Genomic DNA, 20,121 nt, shown 5'->3' on the forward strand with positions numbered 1-20,121 from the left:
AAGAAATCGCACAACTTGGGTGCTTGATACATAGCATTTAAGGAATCACAATTTGCTAATTTTTTGATTCCCTAATATTCCAATGCGATTTTGCTTATACATTGCATTTTGTGAATTTTTAGTCGCAAACGCTGTTTTTTGTGAATCGCAATTTAGTCAAGTCAAGTCAAATTTATGTTTATTTAGATCATAATCTTTAAACAAGTACAAATACACAGTTAACAATTTTAAAATATTCTTCAAAAGGGATAAAAGGAAGTATTTACAATTAGAAGTGTTCCTCAGCCGATTAAAAATCATCCACACATTATATCCTTAACTTAAAAGCAAACACCAAAGATTATCGTTTTTTGGATGATCCTTAGTCTTTAAAAGATATAAATACATTAAAACAACCCTTTTCATTTAAACAGTCTGTATAATTCAAAATATTCCTAAAACGTATTCCCCTCTTGCTTGGAATCTCTGAACTGCCTTTATATAGTTCCCTAGGACAATTGCAATTTCGATAGAGGGCATATCTGTAAGGAGATTGACCGCCTGCACCCGTGTTCTTATATCAGATTTTAGAAATATTGGGCGCAGCCATAGTTTACGCAGTTCTAATATAGTTCGGCAATCCAACAGGATGTGCACTATATCCCCGTTTGTGCCCAGGCCACATTTACAGTTCCCTTTATGGCCTAACATTTTCAGTTTAACTTCTTTATTTATCAACCACAGGTTGATCCCGATTCTCATCCTCAGTATCTCCTGCCTATACCAGCGATTTGGAAGGAAATCCAGGTAGGGGAACCAGTTTTCCGTTGACCAGGAATGCATCATAAATTCTACTGATTTTTTCTTAGTTAGATATTCCATATCAGCCCTTCTAGAAACTGATTGCCCATTTACTTTCAAATCGCTCTTGGTATAAACTATTTGTTGGGATTCTTGGCACAACTCCTCCTCTAAACATTCACATGCCTGCACCATTTTTTCCCTGCACGATTTTGCCCATTTTAGGTTGCTATTTTGAACCTCTTTCTACACCATTGTGCAATTTTTTGGCCTTTTACGTTTTCTAAACGTTCCCAAACTCTAACCACCATTGTTCGTGCTTGCACATTCCAAGATTTTGTTCCTATTTCGGTTCTTATTGCTTGAACCATCGAGGATTGAGGGAGGGATAAAAGGGTTTTCAAACATTTCCCTTCCTCCAGGCCCCAGACTCCCTTACCACTCAAATAAAGTATTTCTGCACCGTAGAGGACTTGCGGGGGTATCATTGCACTAAAGGTTTTTAGTAATGGGCGGTGGGACATATCCCCGTAATCCTGGTTAAACATCTTTAGACTGGAGATTGATGTGTATGCTTTTGCTCTGTGGGCTTCCAGATGAGTGTGACAGTTTAATGTCTTATCGAACCACATCCCTAGGTATCGATATTCATTAACCATTTCCAATTTAAGATCATCTAAAAAACAAGTAAACTTAATTACCTTTTTCCCAAAGCATAACATTTTTGTCTTGTCTAAATTGACTGTTAAAAATGTTCTTGCGCAGTATTCATTAAAGAATTTCAGCTTTCTTTGGAGACCTAACTCAGTCTGGGCCACTATTACCAGGTCATCCGCATATAAAAGACATGGCACCTTTTTCCCATCCATTTTTGGCTTGCGCTACCCTCTACCTCTAAACAGGCGGGTAAATCAGAGAGGAAAATAGAGAATAACTGTGGGGCCAGAAAGCAGCCCTGTCTCAGGCCATTTGCTATGGGTATTTTTTTCGTTAATGACCCCTCTGTATCCCTAATTACCTGGGCCCAATTACCTCGATGTAGTTCTTTTATTATCGCCAACAGGTCTTTAGGTATATTTTTCTCGGTAAGGATTTCCCGTAGGCAATCCCGATCTACTGAGTCAAACGCTGCTCGGAAGACAACGAAACAGCAAAGCTTGCCATTTTGTTCCGTTGACTTTCTCGCCATTGCCCATAGTGCAAAGCAGTGGTCTATCGTGGAGTGCCCTTCTCTAAATCCTCCCTGTTCAACAGGTATAATTGAAAACTCCTCGACCCAAGTATTTAGTTGATTTAACACAATTTTTCAGAATACCTTCTCCCCTATATCTAGGAGGTTGATCAATCTGTACTTTTGTGGTCTGTCCATACTACCTTTTTTATGGATTGGCCTGAGTACAGAGCCTTTCCAGTTCAGTGGCATTAAGCCTTCTGGTAATATTATATGGAACATCTGGGAGAAAAATCTTGCCCACCACTTTAGCTCTGATTTTAATATTATTGCGGGGAGATTATCAGGCCCTGCAGCACGAGTTAACTTCAGTTCCCTTATTGTGTTTTCTACTTGTTGTTCGTTAAAATCTAGCTTTAAGTCTTCTGATATTTCCTGCCAGGGTAGGGACTCTGTGGCTCTTTAGAGATCCCGTGCCGCATACAACTCCCTTAGATACTTTTCCCAGGCTGCTTTACTGACAACACATTTCATTTCTCCATCTGTTGGGGCGGAAGCTGCCTTTACCAGTTTCCAAAATTGTCTTAGATTTTTATTTTCAATTGATTCTAACAGATCCATCCAGCATTTCTCTTTGTATGACATTTTTGCAACGGTAACCATTTTTTTAAGTTCGGCTTTCAACTTATTTAAATATCTTTGTCTTTCTTTAGTGTAGTTTTTCCTTTGTCTTCTTGATACTGTCCTTATCTCCCTTTTTTTAGATTGGCAGTCAATAGAGAACCATTTTGCTCGGCTAACTGGGATTTTTGAGCCCTTTCTTTTGTCCTTTTTTAGTTCTATTGTAAGACACTGAACTACTTGGGCTATCTTTTCTATAAACCATTCCAGGTTTTTACTCCCGAGATCTTCTGGTTCAACTTTCAGTTGAAAGGCCTTTAGTTTTTCTTGATACTCCTCAGTTAATCTTGTCGTCACTCGTTTGGGGGATCACTTTCTCTCTGGGCTCCCACCTTCCCTCATATATCCTTAAGTGCAGAGGCGCGTAGTCACTGATTTCGCTTTGTTGTAACTTGAATTCCCGTACTAGAGGGAATTTCCAAGCTAACATAATGTAGTCAATTGGACAGTTCTGTGCCCCTATTTTGAAAGTCTTCCCTGCCGGGCAGTCTGTTTTAACTCTTCCATTTAGGTAAAAAAGCCCCCCCCCCAACAGATTTGCCAATTCCAGATCCTGTTTCGAGGGATCGCATACTGGGAAGCAAGCATAATTTATTCCAAAGGCATCCAACAATTCTTTATTCCGGAGATCGGACTTCTTTGGGTGTAGCTTATTGTTGAAATCCCCCATAATGATCAATATATCTGATGCATATTTTTCGAGTAGGGAGTCAATGATCTCTTTAAAATACCCCATCTCGATCGCATACTCTGCCGCATTATCCCACTGCATATATACGTTTATAACAACCACCATTTCGAAATTCTTTTTCCAGATTAAAAGGTCTAATCTACAAGCCAGTAGCCATTTACATTGTACATTTAGCTGGGTTATGTCTCTTAGTACTTTTGTTGAGACTAGGGTCATTAAGCCCCCTGATGCATGGCCCTCTCTTTTTCTCTCAGCCGGTCGGTTTAGTTGTAAGTACCCCTCGATGAAGGGGGTTTCGTCGCAAGTCCAAGTCTCTTGTAGGCAGGCAATTTCCACCTTTTTTACTACTTTATTTATACTCTCTTGTGTACACTCATTGCCTAATCCATTTACTTTCCATGTCAAGAGACTTAGACTATGCGACACCCCTACATCCTATTCTACCACACTTAGGCTATCGTCTTTACCCCTTCCCTCCATGTACCTCTCGAAGGGTTCTCCCAAATCACATCATTGACTCCAATTATCCCATGAGTCATCCTTTCCTGTATTATTTACCACTATGTTCAGGCGGCTACCATCTTCTATGTTATCTCTTAAAAGCTTCACCTGTCTCCTCCCCAGACCTGCATGGCACTGTAGAAAGCTGCTACCCGAGAGTACTTTCCCCTTTACTTCCCTCTCTGGAATTACCCTTATTCCTACTTGTATTATCTCGCTAGTAGCTTTTACAATTGCCATTTTTACCAGATCCGAGTAGAGTAGCACTTTTGTTATTTCCTTGCCAGAAATATTTTCTATGAAGCCCACCTGTCTCAGGTCTTTTGAGCCAATCCCCCTCAGGCGTATGCATTTAGACAAGGAGGTCAGAATCTGAGCCCTATTTAATGGGTTCATTTTCCTCAATTTCTTTCCCATTTGGCCTGCTTGTGCCGATTCCAGATACACCCATTTGTTGTTATCCACCTCTGATACAATCCTAGGGGTTTCTGATTTTATCTTACTACCCTTTGCCCACTCTTGGGGCCTTATTTTACTTTCCACTCCTACTAAGACTTGGGCTTGTGATGTTTTATCTGAGTTACCAATCCTCTGATGTATTTGATGTTTCCCCTAAGGATGGGTTTACTCTCTGATTTACAGGTTTAGTCTTTGGAGATATCTCGTATAAGCCCTTACTACTCGGACTCTTTTTTTGTACCCTTGAAGTGTCATTTTTCCTCTCTGATTGCGGGGGTCTGCTCGGTACATAGGTCAGGGCAGACGCATTTAGACTTATCTGTTCCTCGCCCTCCTTTTCCTTCCCTTTTCCTCTGATTATTGTTTTTAGGGCCGGCTTCTTACCTGCCCTGCTTTTAGTGAGTACCCTTACATATTTGCAACGCTTTTTTTATCAGCATAGGTCATTTAGATATATATACATTATCCTGTACCTCAGCCGGTTCACTCACTATATTTTGTTCTATGGGCATGGGAGTGGCTACTGGTCTTAACATATGCGGCATCTGACCTTTGATTCCTACCAGCTCCTCTTCAATCTTTTTTAAAAACACCTTTTGCGATTTTAAAACTCCATTATTCAGCATTGTTACTTCTAAGATTCCCTGCAGTGTTTTCTGTAACATCAATAGTATGTCCATCATGGATGATGTGGGTGATGTAGATATGTCCGGGTCCTGTGGATTGTTCCCTCCCGAAATATCTTGGCTTCCTTTCCTTGAATCGTCATGCTGGTGCATTACTTGATTGGATGAAGCCCCCCACACGAAACTTGATCCATGGTTTTCATTTCCTAGTAGCCTTTCATTTCCCAGAATTTGAGGTGAAAAAGTTTAGGGGATGGTGAGAGGCATGGTTCTGCCATTTGGAGATTTTGACTCAGGAGGGAGAGATTTATCAGCAGGGGTCCCTCAATTCTTCTTCAATTTCTTCCTCTGGGACCCTCCCATGTTTTTCCCCATCCGGCTCTCCTCCTCCAGGCCTGCGTTTTTTCCCTTCTCCGCCGGGTGCTCCTCCTCAAATTCCAAGTTTATTGCAGGTAACTCTGTGGTTTTGTAGTGTTTCCCTACAAAGTCCTTTACTGATTTAGAAGCTATCGTGCTATCTTTCTGGTTAGATGTTGAGGTGCAACCTGTTTTGGCTTGCAGAGCTATTTTTGTGGCCCTTTTATCTTTCATCTTCTTACATCGCCCCTTGCTATTATCTTCAACAGAAGCCTGACTTTCCTGGCTCACTTCCAAAGTCCTTGATTCATCCCTTAACTCACTCCTCTCTGCACTTTCTTCGAGAGCTTCCTTGCGCCACTTTTGTTTTCTTTTCGGGGCCATCCTTCTTTATTCTTAGGTCTACTTTTTCTCGGGTGTTGCTGCTGCTATTCCCTATTTACTCCCAGTTCACACTTTGTTTATGATTATTAGAATAGGGAGGTACTATATACTTTCCCTCATACTATCACTTTCACATTCACTTACCTCTGTTGTGCCGTTTTAACTGCCAGCCTGCCTTGCAGCACTTTCTGTCTGGTCTCCTTCAGATCTCCTTCCCTGCACAGAGAATCAGTGCTGATGGGCTTGCGTTTTGTTGCCCTGCGCACGTTTGTCAACGGGTGCACCTCGGGTGCCACTTCACTATTGGCGCTCCCGTACAGATACTCCCATGCCTGTCCCCCTCCCCCGCCGAACCGCTATATTGCCCCCGGTTGAGTCGGGCAGTGCACGTAGTTCAAGGCAGGCTCTGGGGGGTCTCTGGCGTCTCTCTGTGATTTGGACGGGCTTTGTTCAAGCTCTTAGACATGAAAATCGTCAGCTTCTTCCGCGTTCTCACAGGATCCGCAGCCGCTTTGCTGCCGCATTTTGCTGTAGCATCCTTGCGTCCTAGCGTCCTAGCGTCCTAGCTTGTCGATCAGCTAGCTCTGCGCTCGGACGCCGGATCTACGCACGTTCTGCACCGCAGCTCCGCACTCCTCGTCCTCGCGTCGTCAGGCTGGCAGGGCCAACAGAGGTCTCTGGCAATTAAGGAATACCTTCCCATGCATTCCTATGGGCCAGGAGGCCCATAGGAATGAATGGGAAGTCATTCACAATTTGCGATTCGCAATTTGAGAATCGCAAAATGAGATTAATTTCAAGGGTGCAAGGGTGTCATAAGGACACCCTGATGCACCCCTGATATGAGCATGTGTGCACATATGGTGCACATACATGCCCTAAGGGCATGTATGTGCGTCACATGGCACTTTGAAAAATGCCAAAAAGTGCATTATTGAAAGAAATCGCAAATTACCACCAACTTGAAGTTGGTGGTAATTTGCGATTTCTTATAAAGAAATCGCAAAACTTGAGTGCTTGATACATAGCATTTAAGGAATTGCCATTTGCGATTCCTTAAATGCTTACGCAAAATTAAGGAATCTCAAATTTTGCGATTCCTTTATATTGCAATGCGATTTTGCTTATACATCGTTTTTTGCGTATTTTTAGACGCAAAAATGCTGTTTTTTGCTAATTGCAGCATTTGCGACTAAAAAATGTGTTTGATACATATGCCCCAAAGAAACCACCTGCACTGCCAGCCCTCCTCTGCAAAGCACTGCTTTAAAATATGCTTTTTATTGGCATTGTTACATCCGCATGCTGTGTACAACGAGCTGTCACACATAGGTTCTTCTGTTCTCCCTTTACTACATCATTAATCCTTCTCACTGACGTTGCATCACTGTATAGGACAGCCACGCCGCTTCTTTGCAGTCAGTGGCTTCTAACTTATTTCATGCTGCACAGAAGCGGCCCGACTTTTGTCCTGCTGTCAAAATTCAGCACCAACGTCCAACCGTATGTCTAGACAAAGTGTGTCCAGCGTAGGTCCAGAAGGACCAGATCCATACCAGAATTTCTGGGTAATCCCTGACTATGGAAATTAATTCAGTTTAGAATACTTTTACCTAATATGGAAACCCTGAGCTGAGTCTGACCCTCCTGGACCTATGTTGGACACCCTTCACCTAGATCAGCTTATGAAGGTTTTCCTGCAATCATTGATACCATATGGGTGGACACAATACATGAAGTAAGTCCAAAACTGCAGTTTCTGCTACATTGTCTTCTGAATTCTTATATCTGGGACAGTAAAGAAGATTTTGTGTTTATTTTAGACAAAGACATTACCTGTCTTACTTGCAATTCTTTTCATTTTTTTCAATTGAATTAATTTATTTTGAATTGCAAGACTTCCCTTTCCTGTTTTACTCTCTAGACATAATTTACAACAAAAACATCTTACCACAGCCACCAGTTAGTATCAAAGCATAGTGGATTGCAAAACGGCATGCACAATTGAAAATAGAGGACCCTGGAGACCTCCACTAGGCCATGGGGTCTCCATCATGAAATCGAGGAAACAGCCTGTTAAGGCATCTCTACAGCTAAAACCAGAAGTGCGCCCTGCTAATGCTGCCAGAGACAAACTCACGCCTTCACCCTATTCTAGTTAATGGCAGGGCAGAGGAATACTACACATGTAAACACTGCTGATAGATTCTTGGTCTAGCTGAGTCTGGTGGCTCAGTAGACTAATGCATCCACTGTGGGGCGTGTGTTGGACCGCATGGTCATAGGTTCGACTCCCTGCGGGTCCACTCCGATGTCGATAAAGAGAGTGCCATTGCTTTGGGTAGCAATAAACATCTGTTATTCAGCGCCAAGAGACCTGTGGGTGAACGTGCGCTTTACAAATACACATGGTATGTTTTTATTTAAAACAATTTCCATTGTCTGTTCTGACATTCCAGGCCATAAGTTATCTTTAGTGCTGTATGAATTTATAATCAATAATGTTTTGTTGTGTTTTCACATATCTTCGTTTTCATAGGATTAAAGACTTTTGGGACAACAAATCTCTTTGAAGTGGTGAGGTGTGGCTTCCTGAATCTGTTTCGAAGCTGTGCCCTTGGCAGGGCAGGTGAGTCTCGCAATATTTATTACTGATTGAATGCCACTTCAGGAAGTCTGCATGACTTGCACCTAATGCCACAAAGCCTGCATGAGATAAGTAGACATGATAACATTTGCAGCAGTATATTTTCTGCACTGCGCATTTCAAGATGGTGGTGGCATGCCAAATGTTTCATAATATAACCTATTATATTTCCAAGATATTCTTACAAAAATGTATTCGCTAGTTTTATACTGCAACACTCCCATGATAATTTCAGATACCCGCCAGCAGTTGAGGTTCTTTGGCATACAAATTGGAATAGTCAGAAGTAAATAACATTTGAAACTACAAAGGCGATGCAAATGGGCCCATTTTACACAACAAAACTATTTTTAGACTTTGAGAGTCAAACCTTTCATTTTCATAGGTTTAGCACAATGTGTAAGTATCTTCTGATTTTTTTTGACAGAGTTTTATATAGTGCGAACTTGTCCCAAAGGTATCAGAGCGCTTTACAGGAGCACCAGTTGCTTTCCACAAGGAGGCATTCATGTTGTCAGGCATGGGGAGATTAAGTGATTTGCCCAGATTCACAGGATGTTCAGCGTCATTGCCAAGACTCGAACCTGGTTCCCCAGATTTGAGATCAACCACCCTAGGTGTTAGACCACATCCTCTCATTTGCTTTATTCAAACAATAACGCCATGTCATGTATAATAGTTTTGTTTCAAGATATATTTAGATACCAGAAGAAGGAGATGTTGAGTTTACCTTGATTGATTCAAATTTATCACCTGGGAATCGCAATAAATGTCTGTGTTTAACTCACTGAGCCATTGTGCTGGCTTCAGTAACACTTTTCATATCTTGCTCACCCAGCAGCAGACCGCGTTCAAGAGCCTTAAAGCCAGTGGCTTAAAGGTTCGATTCAAAGTCTGAGGGGCAGCAGCGTTTGCTTAATGAGCCTTGGACCCTGACAGTCGGTTTTCTAATTCCCCAAATTGAAAATATACTGGCTAAAGTTATAAACATCTAAATATCTGGATTTTGGAAAGTCAGCAAATACTAAGGTCTTCTGGAATTGGCCAGTGCAGCTCTTTTATATGGTTATAATGCTGAACATAGTAACAGTATTGATAGTACAGTGTTACCAGATTAAGACCACGCCAAAATAAAATCTAGCTGAAACATATGCTTTGTCTTCATAGTTATTGATGATTGCAGGACACTTCAACAGAGCATATGTAATAGTAGTCACAAGTTATGCAGTCTAACAATTTTCATTTTCTCCTGTACTTGTAGAACGAGGGGCAATTCTTATCCTCCTGTTCTTAATCATCTTCCAAAGCACCTCTGGTAAGTTGTCCTTGCATCTATGATATGTACCATTAATGTGGATCAATATATGAATTTCACTGTACAGATGTAAAAAACGTAATCGTTCATCCTCTTGCAGCCTCTTCTTTATTTTTCCCGGTCCCTCCCTTAACGTATCTGTGGATTGCAGCATGAAGCGCTTAGTTCTGATATCACCATTGGCGCACCGCCTTGGTGTGTCACTTCCCCTGTAGAGACATCAAAGGGTGATCCATGAATGATCAGAGGCATTAAAATCCCCAATAAAACGGTTTGACATGGTTGAGGTAACTGGGATGCGGCTCAATGTACTGCATGTGATCACCAGGTTTGAGTCAATATTGACAGCTTACCTGCTGTCTTCATTTAATACCGAGGGGGAACGTATAGCAATGTATTGTTTATGGATGTTTCTAGTAAGTGTTAAGTCTCCCCACATAACATGTCATCTAGAAATTCTCTGTGTGTACCAGAGACCTCTAGGCTTAAATCATGTCTCTAATAGAAGGATCATTGCCAGTTTTAGTTGGAGCTTGATTCAAATTTGGGTAACATTAAGACATTTCCAGACTATTATTAGCTGAACGATCTTCATATATTAATAACTCTTGGGTTAAATCGAGTCGCATTGCAAGCAGAAGTTATGCAAATCTTTGTAGGATGACGCCGAACTGGGTTTATCTCACCTGTTCCAACGTGGTACCACTCAACTCCCAATATGCTTGGGTAAAAAGACTGAATGTGATCCAGCGCGGCTCTCAAACAACCCTACCAATTCATCTCATTTTTTTCTCAGGAGCTACCTTACTTTACTCGTCGGTGGGGCCCATAGCACCGTGAGTCACTCATTCACACAATCACACCGCTCCCAAGATCAGTGAGACTAGAAGGTGAGCTGCTGGACGGCGGAGCACCATATTAATCTAAATTTAAACTCTATACATTTTATACATATGCACATATGAACTAGTTCCCATTCTCTAGATTCATAGGAAATAACATCAAGGCACCCCACTGTTTCGGTTGATGGACCAGCTAGTAGAAGTTAATTGATGGAAATCAAGACCAGCTCTACTTCACTGTTTCCCATTTATCTTTATTTCTCTCATTATTTTATTTATTCTGTCATGACTTTATTTATTTAATTCTAACAATTTAGCTCATAATGTTCTTATTAAAACATTTCTATAATTTTAGTCAAGGAGAAAAATTGATTTCAATAAATCTGACATTTATTAGCAAACAATTAAGAAATAAGAAAGTTAGAAAATCATATTGCCAAGTTCGTCGGAAAGGACTAGAATAAACTACACAAGTTTCCAAAATCGGACTCTCTATCTTCCTCGATGTCTACCTCCCATCAGGACTTCGCATTCAATATCAAACCCCATCCAAAGTTAAAGTAAAATTAAAATTAAAAGTCTTTGCACCCAAAGTTCAGCCCGACAGCATGTCGTGGTGCGATAATAAATTCGGGAAACGCTTTTTTCTCTCTTTCGTATTAGTTCTTTTATACCCTTTTTCCCTAACTATCTAACTAAAAATTGAAACTTTAGGATCCATACTCATTCCTCAATGGTCCATTAGAGGGGTGGTTAAGATCACCTCATCTCCTTATTGTCCAAATTTTGCACGTTTCTCATACAGTCAAATTTGTCCAGTTTGATACTGATCATCCTGTTCTTGTATTGTTTATACATAATGTAGTTACTTCACTCAATTTTCCCAGGCTCACAAACTCGAGCATCCTTTTTGGCAATTGTCCGATATCCTAGGCCAAGCTGACCTTGACATTAGCAGCCCGGGCACAGGCCGTTCAAACATCTCTCGGGCACAGTCGCGCATGCGTAGAGCCATACTTTCATGGAGTCTCGCAAAGCAGCCATTTTCTGGCTAGGCCGCATGGGTCTCAATGGGAACTAATATAAAACAAACACAACAGACGTTAGATTTTAGAATTAAAGCCTTCTGTTTACCTCCCACCATTCTAATTTCACCCTGTTAGAGGTTACCTTGCGGAAAGCAACATAAATGCATTGTTTCCTTACCAAACTTGTTTGTTTTGTCACAAAAATACTCACAATAAACATAAATGCATAGCTTTATTTAATTAGAAGCATCATTGCACTATGTTAGTACGACATTTTCACGTGATTAATACATTAGTGTTTGCAAAATCAGCAAGTTAATTTCCCACATGCATTTTTTCTGTGTATGCTCTTCTTTGTTGGTTAGATAATTCACTTCACACCATTAATACATGTTATAGTTATGAGAAACTGACTTCACATGGGGTACACAAAAAATGTTGTCACTCCCTTGCTCCATCAAATGCATTGGAGATATTTTGTGCTGAAGTTGTTTTCAGGTTACAGATAATTGCAATCTCAGTGACTTAATGCAAGTGTTTCTCTAGAATCACTTGGCAGTGATTGCTGGATCAGTTGGATGGCCTTCAATGCAAATCCTTCTGGGTCATTCAAGGCACAATTCAAGTCAGCGGATTCAGTCGTTTTGACAGAATTCCCCGTATCATTTTTTAAACCGATAGTACAGAGAGGACGTTGAGGAAAAAAATAGACTGAGAACACACTTGACCGACTGAGAAGACCCTTGTGGAGTCAAGGCTGAGAGGACGCTTGGAGAGCCAGACTTAAGGTTAAACTGGAGCTGTTGGGGGACATTGGGGAGACGATGATGGTGGAGGCGATGCTGCTGATCGGAGCTGAGCCACGCTGTGCTCGTTTTCAGCATCCAGCACTTGGCGTTGGTATCCGGGCTGGGAAGGGGAAGTAGGGTAGTGGGGATGACGAGGCCGCAAGTAGCACAAGTAAGGAGCACTGAGGATGTGCGAGTGACGGCAAAAATAGCCATCCGGTCTCTTTCTTTTTAGCCTGCTTTTTTATTTAGAACCTGCAGTGAGGCACTCACGCTCCCAGTTTTTATGGTCTTTGTGGCCTTTATGATCTCCAGCCCACCATGCCTCTGCTTGTGGTCGATGGTGAGGGCTGCTGTAAACTGTAAGCATTGTGCTACTTTTGTGTTCATGGCAAGTGGGCAGTGTATAAGTCCTATTGCATTACTCACCTGAATATACTGAATCCCAGGGTCCAGGAACATTGCTAATTGGTGTGCTTGTGCCTTCCCAGTACCATCTGCCCCTGTCTGATGTTGGCTATTGGCTATGGGCGCCGCAAAAAACCCACCACCTGAAAATCCATACTAGCTACCCGGGAGTCCTGTGGAGAGGTGGTGACTACAAAGGTGATTAGTGGAGGGTGGTGGGCCCTTAGAAGCGATAACAGTGGTAAGCTAGCAGGGCGGCGGTACTAGTAAGGGGGAATCCAGTATTAAGGGCAGAGATATCAAGCCAAGACACAAGGATTTAATGGCCCACTTGGTCGCTGTTTGGAACATTACAGTGTTTTAGAGTTACTACTAATCCCAGTTCTCCTCTGACGTTGACTGCTGATCATTGAGGAGTACGGTTACAGCCAGGAATAAATGTATAACTGCAAAACAGATTGTCATGAGACGCTCCATGAGAGTGCACAAGGGACTGATTATGATCCCACCAAAGGGGAAGAAGTTCCATAAGAGAGTGTCAACAACATTTCAGCAAATATCCCTTATTAAAATGCCTCCTGATCAGCAGTTGTCTACAGTTGAACCCCTGGTAGTTTTCCAACCAGCCTCTAAGTTAATTACGAGTTTCGTTCAGAAGATTAACCAGATCAACCATGTAGTGGTTTGAAAGTCCTGGAGGTTCGAGTAGCAAAACCCTCCACAGTAGACCAACTGACAGAGCTAATGGGCCTACTTAGGTGGTTTGCAAGGTGCACGACAAAATTGAAATTACAGTTGGAATAATAGAAAGACATTGGGATATTATAGAATCGGATAAACAAACTGAGTGATTAAAAGTATGTAGATGACCAGCTGACCAAGAGGTGGAGTAAGCAGTGCCACTTAACTATTAGCTTCAAAACAAACAAGAAGAGGGCCCCTGTAAGGAAGAATATAAAAGCAGGAAAACAGGGGAATAAAAGTCACAAGAAAACAGAAATCCTACCTAGTTAATTTAATGGGTGAAATATCTCGCCATACATGAAAATAGCTACACAGTCACAAGGGAGCAACAATATATATCCAGAAATCAGAGAGGGACCCTTTGGTAGACCAAAGGAAATAGGGTACACTCGTACAAGAAGTTTAAATTATTCCTTGGTTACTTATACTGACTCATACATACAATATCGCATCCAATCCCCAGCAAGTTGTATATAAGTAAGAAAGAAATTGCAATAGCAAAAAAAAAGAAAAGGTATGAAGCCCAAGCAATAAACCAAAAATCAAAGGATCCAAGTCAATATGAAACAAGCACGTTGCCAATAGATCTCGCAGTAGGAGAGTTGGAGCTATTGGTTTTGTAGATGACATTTTATATTTATATATTGTTATTGGCATTGTCAATAACAATATATAAATATACAATGTCATTTACAAAACCAATAGCTCCAACTTTCCTACTGCGAGACCCATTGGCAACGCCAGTGCTTGTTTTTAAGTGTTGTTTCTTCCAGACGTTTAACCCATTTTTGCTTCCATTGAATGCTGTGGAGAGTGTGGCGTCGTTCCCTTCACACTGCTAAGTGGTGTAAGCAGCACTTTCTATTGGCAAGTCTCCAGCAAATCCGGTCAGAAACGCTATCTCCTATTGCCCTGAAAATTGATATTGAACATGGTAGCAGGAAAAATATCTCACTAGCCGATAGCCATTAGCTAAAAAAAGGATTTTCAACACCATGATTCATCAAACCGGGAGAGCCAATCTATTTGCAGGCAATTTTTCCGTAGCCTCTGTGCATCTCGCTAAAGACGCACCTCACACTGTTTACTTCTCGCACCACGGTGTGACATTTCCCTTTCTGAGGAAACGTTTTTTAACCCACATAACAGTGTGCCTCCGCGGGGCCGAGTGAGTTTGATCATCTCTCCGTTTCGCTGCTGCTCAAATGCACATGACGTAGAATGGGCTTGAAGTGGCCAGACGAGGTAAAAAATGTAAAGGCTACTTAATTGGGAGAGGGGGCAGAAGGTCACTTTCTAACCGGGGGAGAGGCAGATCAATATGTGTGTCTGGGAGGGGGTAGGGAAGGTGGTGCACAGAGAGACGTCGAACGTAAGGGACGTATATGCATGCTATTCACAGGGAGGCAGACAGGAAACATCCAGGTCACTCCTGTCGACATTGCTGAGATAAATGTTCAACCCTCCTTCACGAGGAAAAGAGAACATCCGAAAACACAGGAGCGGTTATCTGATTTTACTACATTGTGCTTTTAAAGCTGTATCTAACCTTTAAAAAAATAGGAAGTCGAGGTGCTGTGAAAGCATGTTTAGTTAATATATAACCGATTTACAGAGCTGATTTCCACTTAAGAGTGGGGAATGACCTCATTTAAAGAAGGTCGAGAAAGTTCTAATTCAGCGCGCGCTGGGGTCTTTGTGCTAGAGGGTGCGAGTTCTCACAGCGCCATTTATCATTCCACATTTATCAAACTGAACACCGCGGAGATTTGTGTATTCAGCGAACGTCACAAGTGAATTAAAACAACAGTTCAATCGTCATTCTTTAAGGCAATGATTTATAACAGTCAGACTCCCCGTTTACTGTATTCCCCGATGTTCATTGCAAAATTAAAAGAATCGTGTGCTGTGTATTGCTTCCCCAATTGAACGTTAGTATTTTTGCCTATCAGGCTACCGTACTCCCATTTTAGTAGCTAGTTCAGGGATTGGAATGCAGCTTTCCGAGAAAAGTAAGCAGAACTGCCAGTGGAGAGGCAAGAGCACAAGGTTGTACTACCTCTGTCATGACGAGGTTGTATTAAACACCCTACACCCGCATAACTGGTTCCGGTGTTTTCATAAAAAGATCGTGAATTCATTGTGGCATGGCTGTGATTGCGTGGAGAGAGAGGGGAGGTGCTGGTGTGGGAGGGGGAGGCTGTGATTGCGTGGAGAGAGAGGGGAGGTGCTGGTGTGGGAGGGGGGAGGTGCTGGTGTGGGAGGGGGAGGCTGTGATTGCGTGGAAAGAGAGGGGAGGTGCTGGTGTGGGAGGGGGGAGGTGCTGGTGTGGGAGGGGGAGGCTGTGATTGCGTGGAGAGAGAGGGGAGGTGCTGGTGTGGGAGGGGGGAGTTGCTGGTGTGGGAGGAGTGCTGCTAGGGGAGGAGAAGCCGGATGCCGGATGGGGGCGGGAGAGGCTGGGCTTGCATGCGATGCGCGTGCATGTTCACGTGAACTTCATGAAAACCGCGGGGCTGAAAGCCCTTTGGTTTGAAGATGTTTTCGCCACATGAATTCTCGCTCCGCTCGATGCGCTTGCCCACATCGATAGGTCGCGAGACCTAAAAATGTATTACGTTTTTTACAAATCCTATTAAAAATATTAAAATCCCAATATAGTCAAAAATATACTGTATGAGAAATATGTTTAGGAAGACAAATTCATACACTGTCCTTTGCAAAAATGATAAGGAATTAATCCTCACAATCACCCCCTGAGAGAAAAACAATTGACAGTATAATTTTTCATAAACTGTGACACATCCGTAGAACAGACTATTGGCTAGAACCCGATACCAGCTTGTATGGACGTATCTGTGGGCTCCAGTCAACTATCAGATTGAGTCTAATAGCTGTGTTGACGCGTTTCAATGGCCCTTATTTATTTACACCATCTTTACCAAGACTATCTTATCAATCTCTCTATTGGAAAGTTTATCTTTAAATCAAGACCTGTATAAAACGGGACAAGATTATTGGTGTGGCAAAACCTAGGAGTCTCACCTATATGAAGAAAGACTCTGCCTGTAACGATTCAAAATAGGAGGTGGAGATACAAGGGCCTTTCTGTAACGAATTTTATGTAATAACAATATTAATCTTCGACCAAAACAACTATCTATGTATGATTTGCTATAAGTATGTAGTCAAAACAAAATCATTAGATTTACTCTTTGTTGATTTGAAATCGACATTTGACGTTGTGGATCAAACAAAACTATGGAGATGACTGGAAATTCGAGGGGTGGATACCTCTATTTTGCAAACAATAATAGCACTCCACACTAGTACAACTGGAGTCAGGTATGGTCTGGAAGGTGAATGCATCAAGACTTTCCCTATCGAAAAAGGTGTACGACAAGGCTGCGTGCTAGCCCAACTGATTTTTACTCCTTTTTTAAATGATGTTGTAGACCACCTAATGGAAGAACTAATTGTTTTAAGGTTTTGTAAAGCGCGCATCTGCCCCAGCAAAGGGGCGTCCCGGCGCTAAGCAATAGAAAGGGAGGCTACTAACAGAAGGAAGGCCTGTGTAAGAGGGAAGAGATGGGTCTTGATGGCCTTACAGAAAGCCAGGTAATTGTTGATGCTGCGGATGTGGAGCGGCTATGCCCCTATCATTGCTGAACAATGTTATTGTTTGCGAACGAAGCAGTCCTTCTGTAACAAACAGAAAATGCATAGCATAGATTGCGCAAAATTATTTGTTGACTTCTGCCAAAGGAAGGCACTGACCATCAATTGTAATAAGATAAAAAGCATGGTGTTAAAACCGTCCCCTATGTTTAAGAGAAGACTAATGATAACCGGTGAGCATCTTGAGTGTCAAACAATATGATTACTTGGGATACAGTTCACAGAACAACTAAGTTGGAGAGACAAGATACTGAAAGCATGTAAAAGTTTTGACACAGTTCTCTTGGGCAGTTTTCAAATTTAGACATAAGGCAGGTGCACAAAGTATTAGCAGCATCCTTCAAATCTATTGATAGACATCAGTAGTGGCTGAGCCCGATGGGGCTGAGCTCTGGAGTGCGGTCCGCCATTGGAACGTCACTTTTTGTGACGTTCCATGGCGCAGAAGCCTGCGTGATATTTATCAGGCAGCACTAAGCCACTTTTTTTGGCTTAGCCCCTCCCCTGCTGGTGACGGAACCACTCCGTCATCAGCCGCTGTCGCGCTGTGCTGATGACGGAGCGGTTCCATCACGGCCCGCTTGGAACGCCTGCGCGGCGCGGATTCTGCGCCTGCGCTGAACGTTCTATTGAGCGGGCGGGGCCGTGGCGGAACCGCTCTGTCTTGAGCACAGCGCAATCGCGGCTGGTGACGGAGCGGTTCCGTCATCAGCATGCGCCCGCCGCGCGCCCGCCCCACCCCCGTAGCACTGCGGCGGAAGAGCCGCCGCAGTGAAGGGGTTAATGTTGCCTGATAAATATCAGTCTCTTTAACGCAGTGTTCTGCTTTAAAGGGGCGCGCAATGGGTGTTGCTGGGGGCGTCCCCAGCAACATCCATGGCGTTTTGACACTGCCCCAGATTCACGAGAAATTGTAAATCTGAGGCAGCGCCAAAAGCTTACGCCAGCCCAGGGTAGGTGTAAGGGAGGCGCAACGGGGAGAAATGTCTTTATTTCTCCTCGTTTTTCTTTGTGTTCTGCACTCTGCAGCACACATAGAAAGAGGAAAAGCCTCTTGTGATTATTTTTGTACAGAAAGGTTTCCCTTCCTGTACAAAAATAATCTTCCCCACAACGCAGGCACCCTTGCACCATGGTGCAGAGGTGCTTGTGTTGGCGCTGGCAGCCCAATGGGCACCGGCGCAGGGGAAAAGGACAGGAATGCGCCGTATCTTTTAGATACGGCACATTAATGCCCTTTTCTTTTGTTGTAGGGAAGCGATGCAGGAAGGCCTGTTGTGCTGCCCTTTGGCAAAAACTCATAATTGAGGCCCCTGCAAGTAGCGGAAAACAACTTCCTAGGGGCGCTGTTAAGATTGGGGCCTGGTACCCTATTGGCACTATGTGCAGAACTTTACTTCACGCCAATTATCCAACAAGCAGCTTTAAAACCTGTGCTGTATGGGATTATGTTAGGGAGGAAGGCAAAGGCAACAATCTATCATCATTTTCTGGGAGATGCTAGTTCCGGTGGCCCGAGCCGGAGGAGTTGGCTGACCCATGTGAAAAGTTCACTGATTTAGCTACAACTGGGGCACCTATGGGACCATCCAAGCATGGCAGGGCGAGGCATTGCAGTCCTTGTCAAAGAGCGCTATTGGCGAAGCTCTCTTCAATAAAATATTGGGAGGTTATTTCGAATACTGGCAGGCCCCAGGTAGCAAACTATCTGGATCTGACTCGTCCTGAGTAGAAACATATGCTTTACAGTTCAGATCAGGAATTCTGCCTACCAGAGAACATCTTGTTAGATGTGCAATGCCTGCTAAAGGAAGAGAAGTCAGTGAATGTATGTTTAGCGGAAAGGACAAATCATCGCACTTATTTGGTTTTTTGCACAAAATATGTACAAGAGTGCAAAAGAATGCTTCTGCCCTTGCTCAGATTGTATGAGATCAGATCCACTAGGCCGCTCTGCCCTAGGACGGATGACCATCTTATTTTCTACTCTGTAGCCTCATTTTTATGGACAGTTTGGCCAGGCGTTTAAGAGATGTTAGTCATTGCTAAAAACAAACTAGAGGAAGAAAGGCAGACCTAAATCTTTAGCAGTTCTATATGAAGCACCAAGAAACTACATTGTATTAGTATGAGCCAACTTGCATGGGCCTGTTTAGTTGACTAATCATATATTGATCCAGTGGGGAGATGCTTCTAAACATGTATGACCCCTTGCAAAGCTGTGCTGTCATTATTGTGGTAACAACGCTAATGTACTTGTCACAATATTCTAGAGGTACTTAAACTGAAGATGGTAATATGTAATAATGAAAAATCTGGAGGTTTATGTTTTTACAATTTTTAAATGTTAAATTGTATTGAATTTTGATGTAGACTAAATCATGGTATTTTACTATAAAATGTATGAAGCACTTGCACTTTGAAAGGCCGTGGTAATTGTTCTTATGTGTTTTAGATGTATGAAATTATGGGAATATTTTATGCATTTATTGTAAGGTTGACAGCTGAAACAATAAAGACTTGATAGGACAAATGACAGAGTAAAGACGTGTACGTTCACTTATGAAGAAAGCACAAATTTATGTTGATCGACATGATGATCCTTTTCTAACCTCAAATAAGCATAAAACATGGCAGTCTTCAATCAGCTGCAAGGCTGTTTAAAAAGAGTAAACTTTTTAGATGGTGCCCAGTCTACTTTAGTATGTTTAACAGAAAATCGGGGCAGGATTGGGAGAGAGTTTAGCGGGCCAACATGCTTCAGTTGCCTAAGCCTTTGGCATTTGGCTGAATGCAGAAGCTTTGCACCAGGGCTTTGGAGGGAGGCATAAACGTGCTACTAATTTACAAGTGTCTGTGGGAGGCTTTAAGTAGGGATTGCCCTTTACAGTGGTTAATTTGTAATAAATAAATAGGTGCCAGGGTTCTTGTCACAAGGCACAATTCTCCTGTTAGCGCCGTCTATAACAGAAGCCATGAAACCCTACAAGTGGGGCACGAATGTGGTGTAATGGCCAGATCTGC

The 20,121-nt window shown here is 42.5% G+C and overlaps 1 protein-coding gene across 2 annotated transcripts in view; it reads left to right on the forward strand.

Moving 5' to 3' along the window:
* The window catches only part of LOC147701296 (uncharacterized), a 134,515-nt gene that overhangs the window by 60,517 nt on the left and 53,877 nt on the right, over positions 1-20,121 (forward strand). For both annotated transcript variants that reach the window (XM_086930023.1, XM_086930024.1), the window contains 2 exons: positions 8,190-8,279; positions 9,559-9,612. In XM_086930023.1, the coding sequence (XP_086786149.1) occupies positions 8,190-8,279; positions 9,559-9,612 (144 nt within the window). The remainder of the gene's footprint in view (positions 1-8,189; positions 8,280-9,558; positions 9,613-20,121) is intronic.

The sequence above is a fragment of the Lissotriton vulgaris genome, chromosome 7 (genome assembly GCF_964263255.1).
Source record: "Lissotriton vulgaris chromosome 7, aLisVul1.2, whole genome shotgun sequence".
Taxonomy (NCBI): Eukaryota; Metazoa; Chordata; class Amphibia; order Caudata; family Salamandridae; genus Lissotriton; species Lissotriton vulgaris.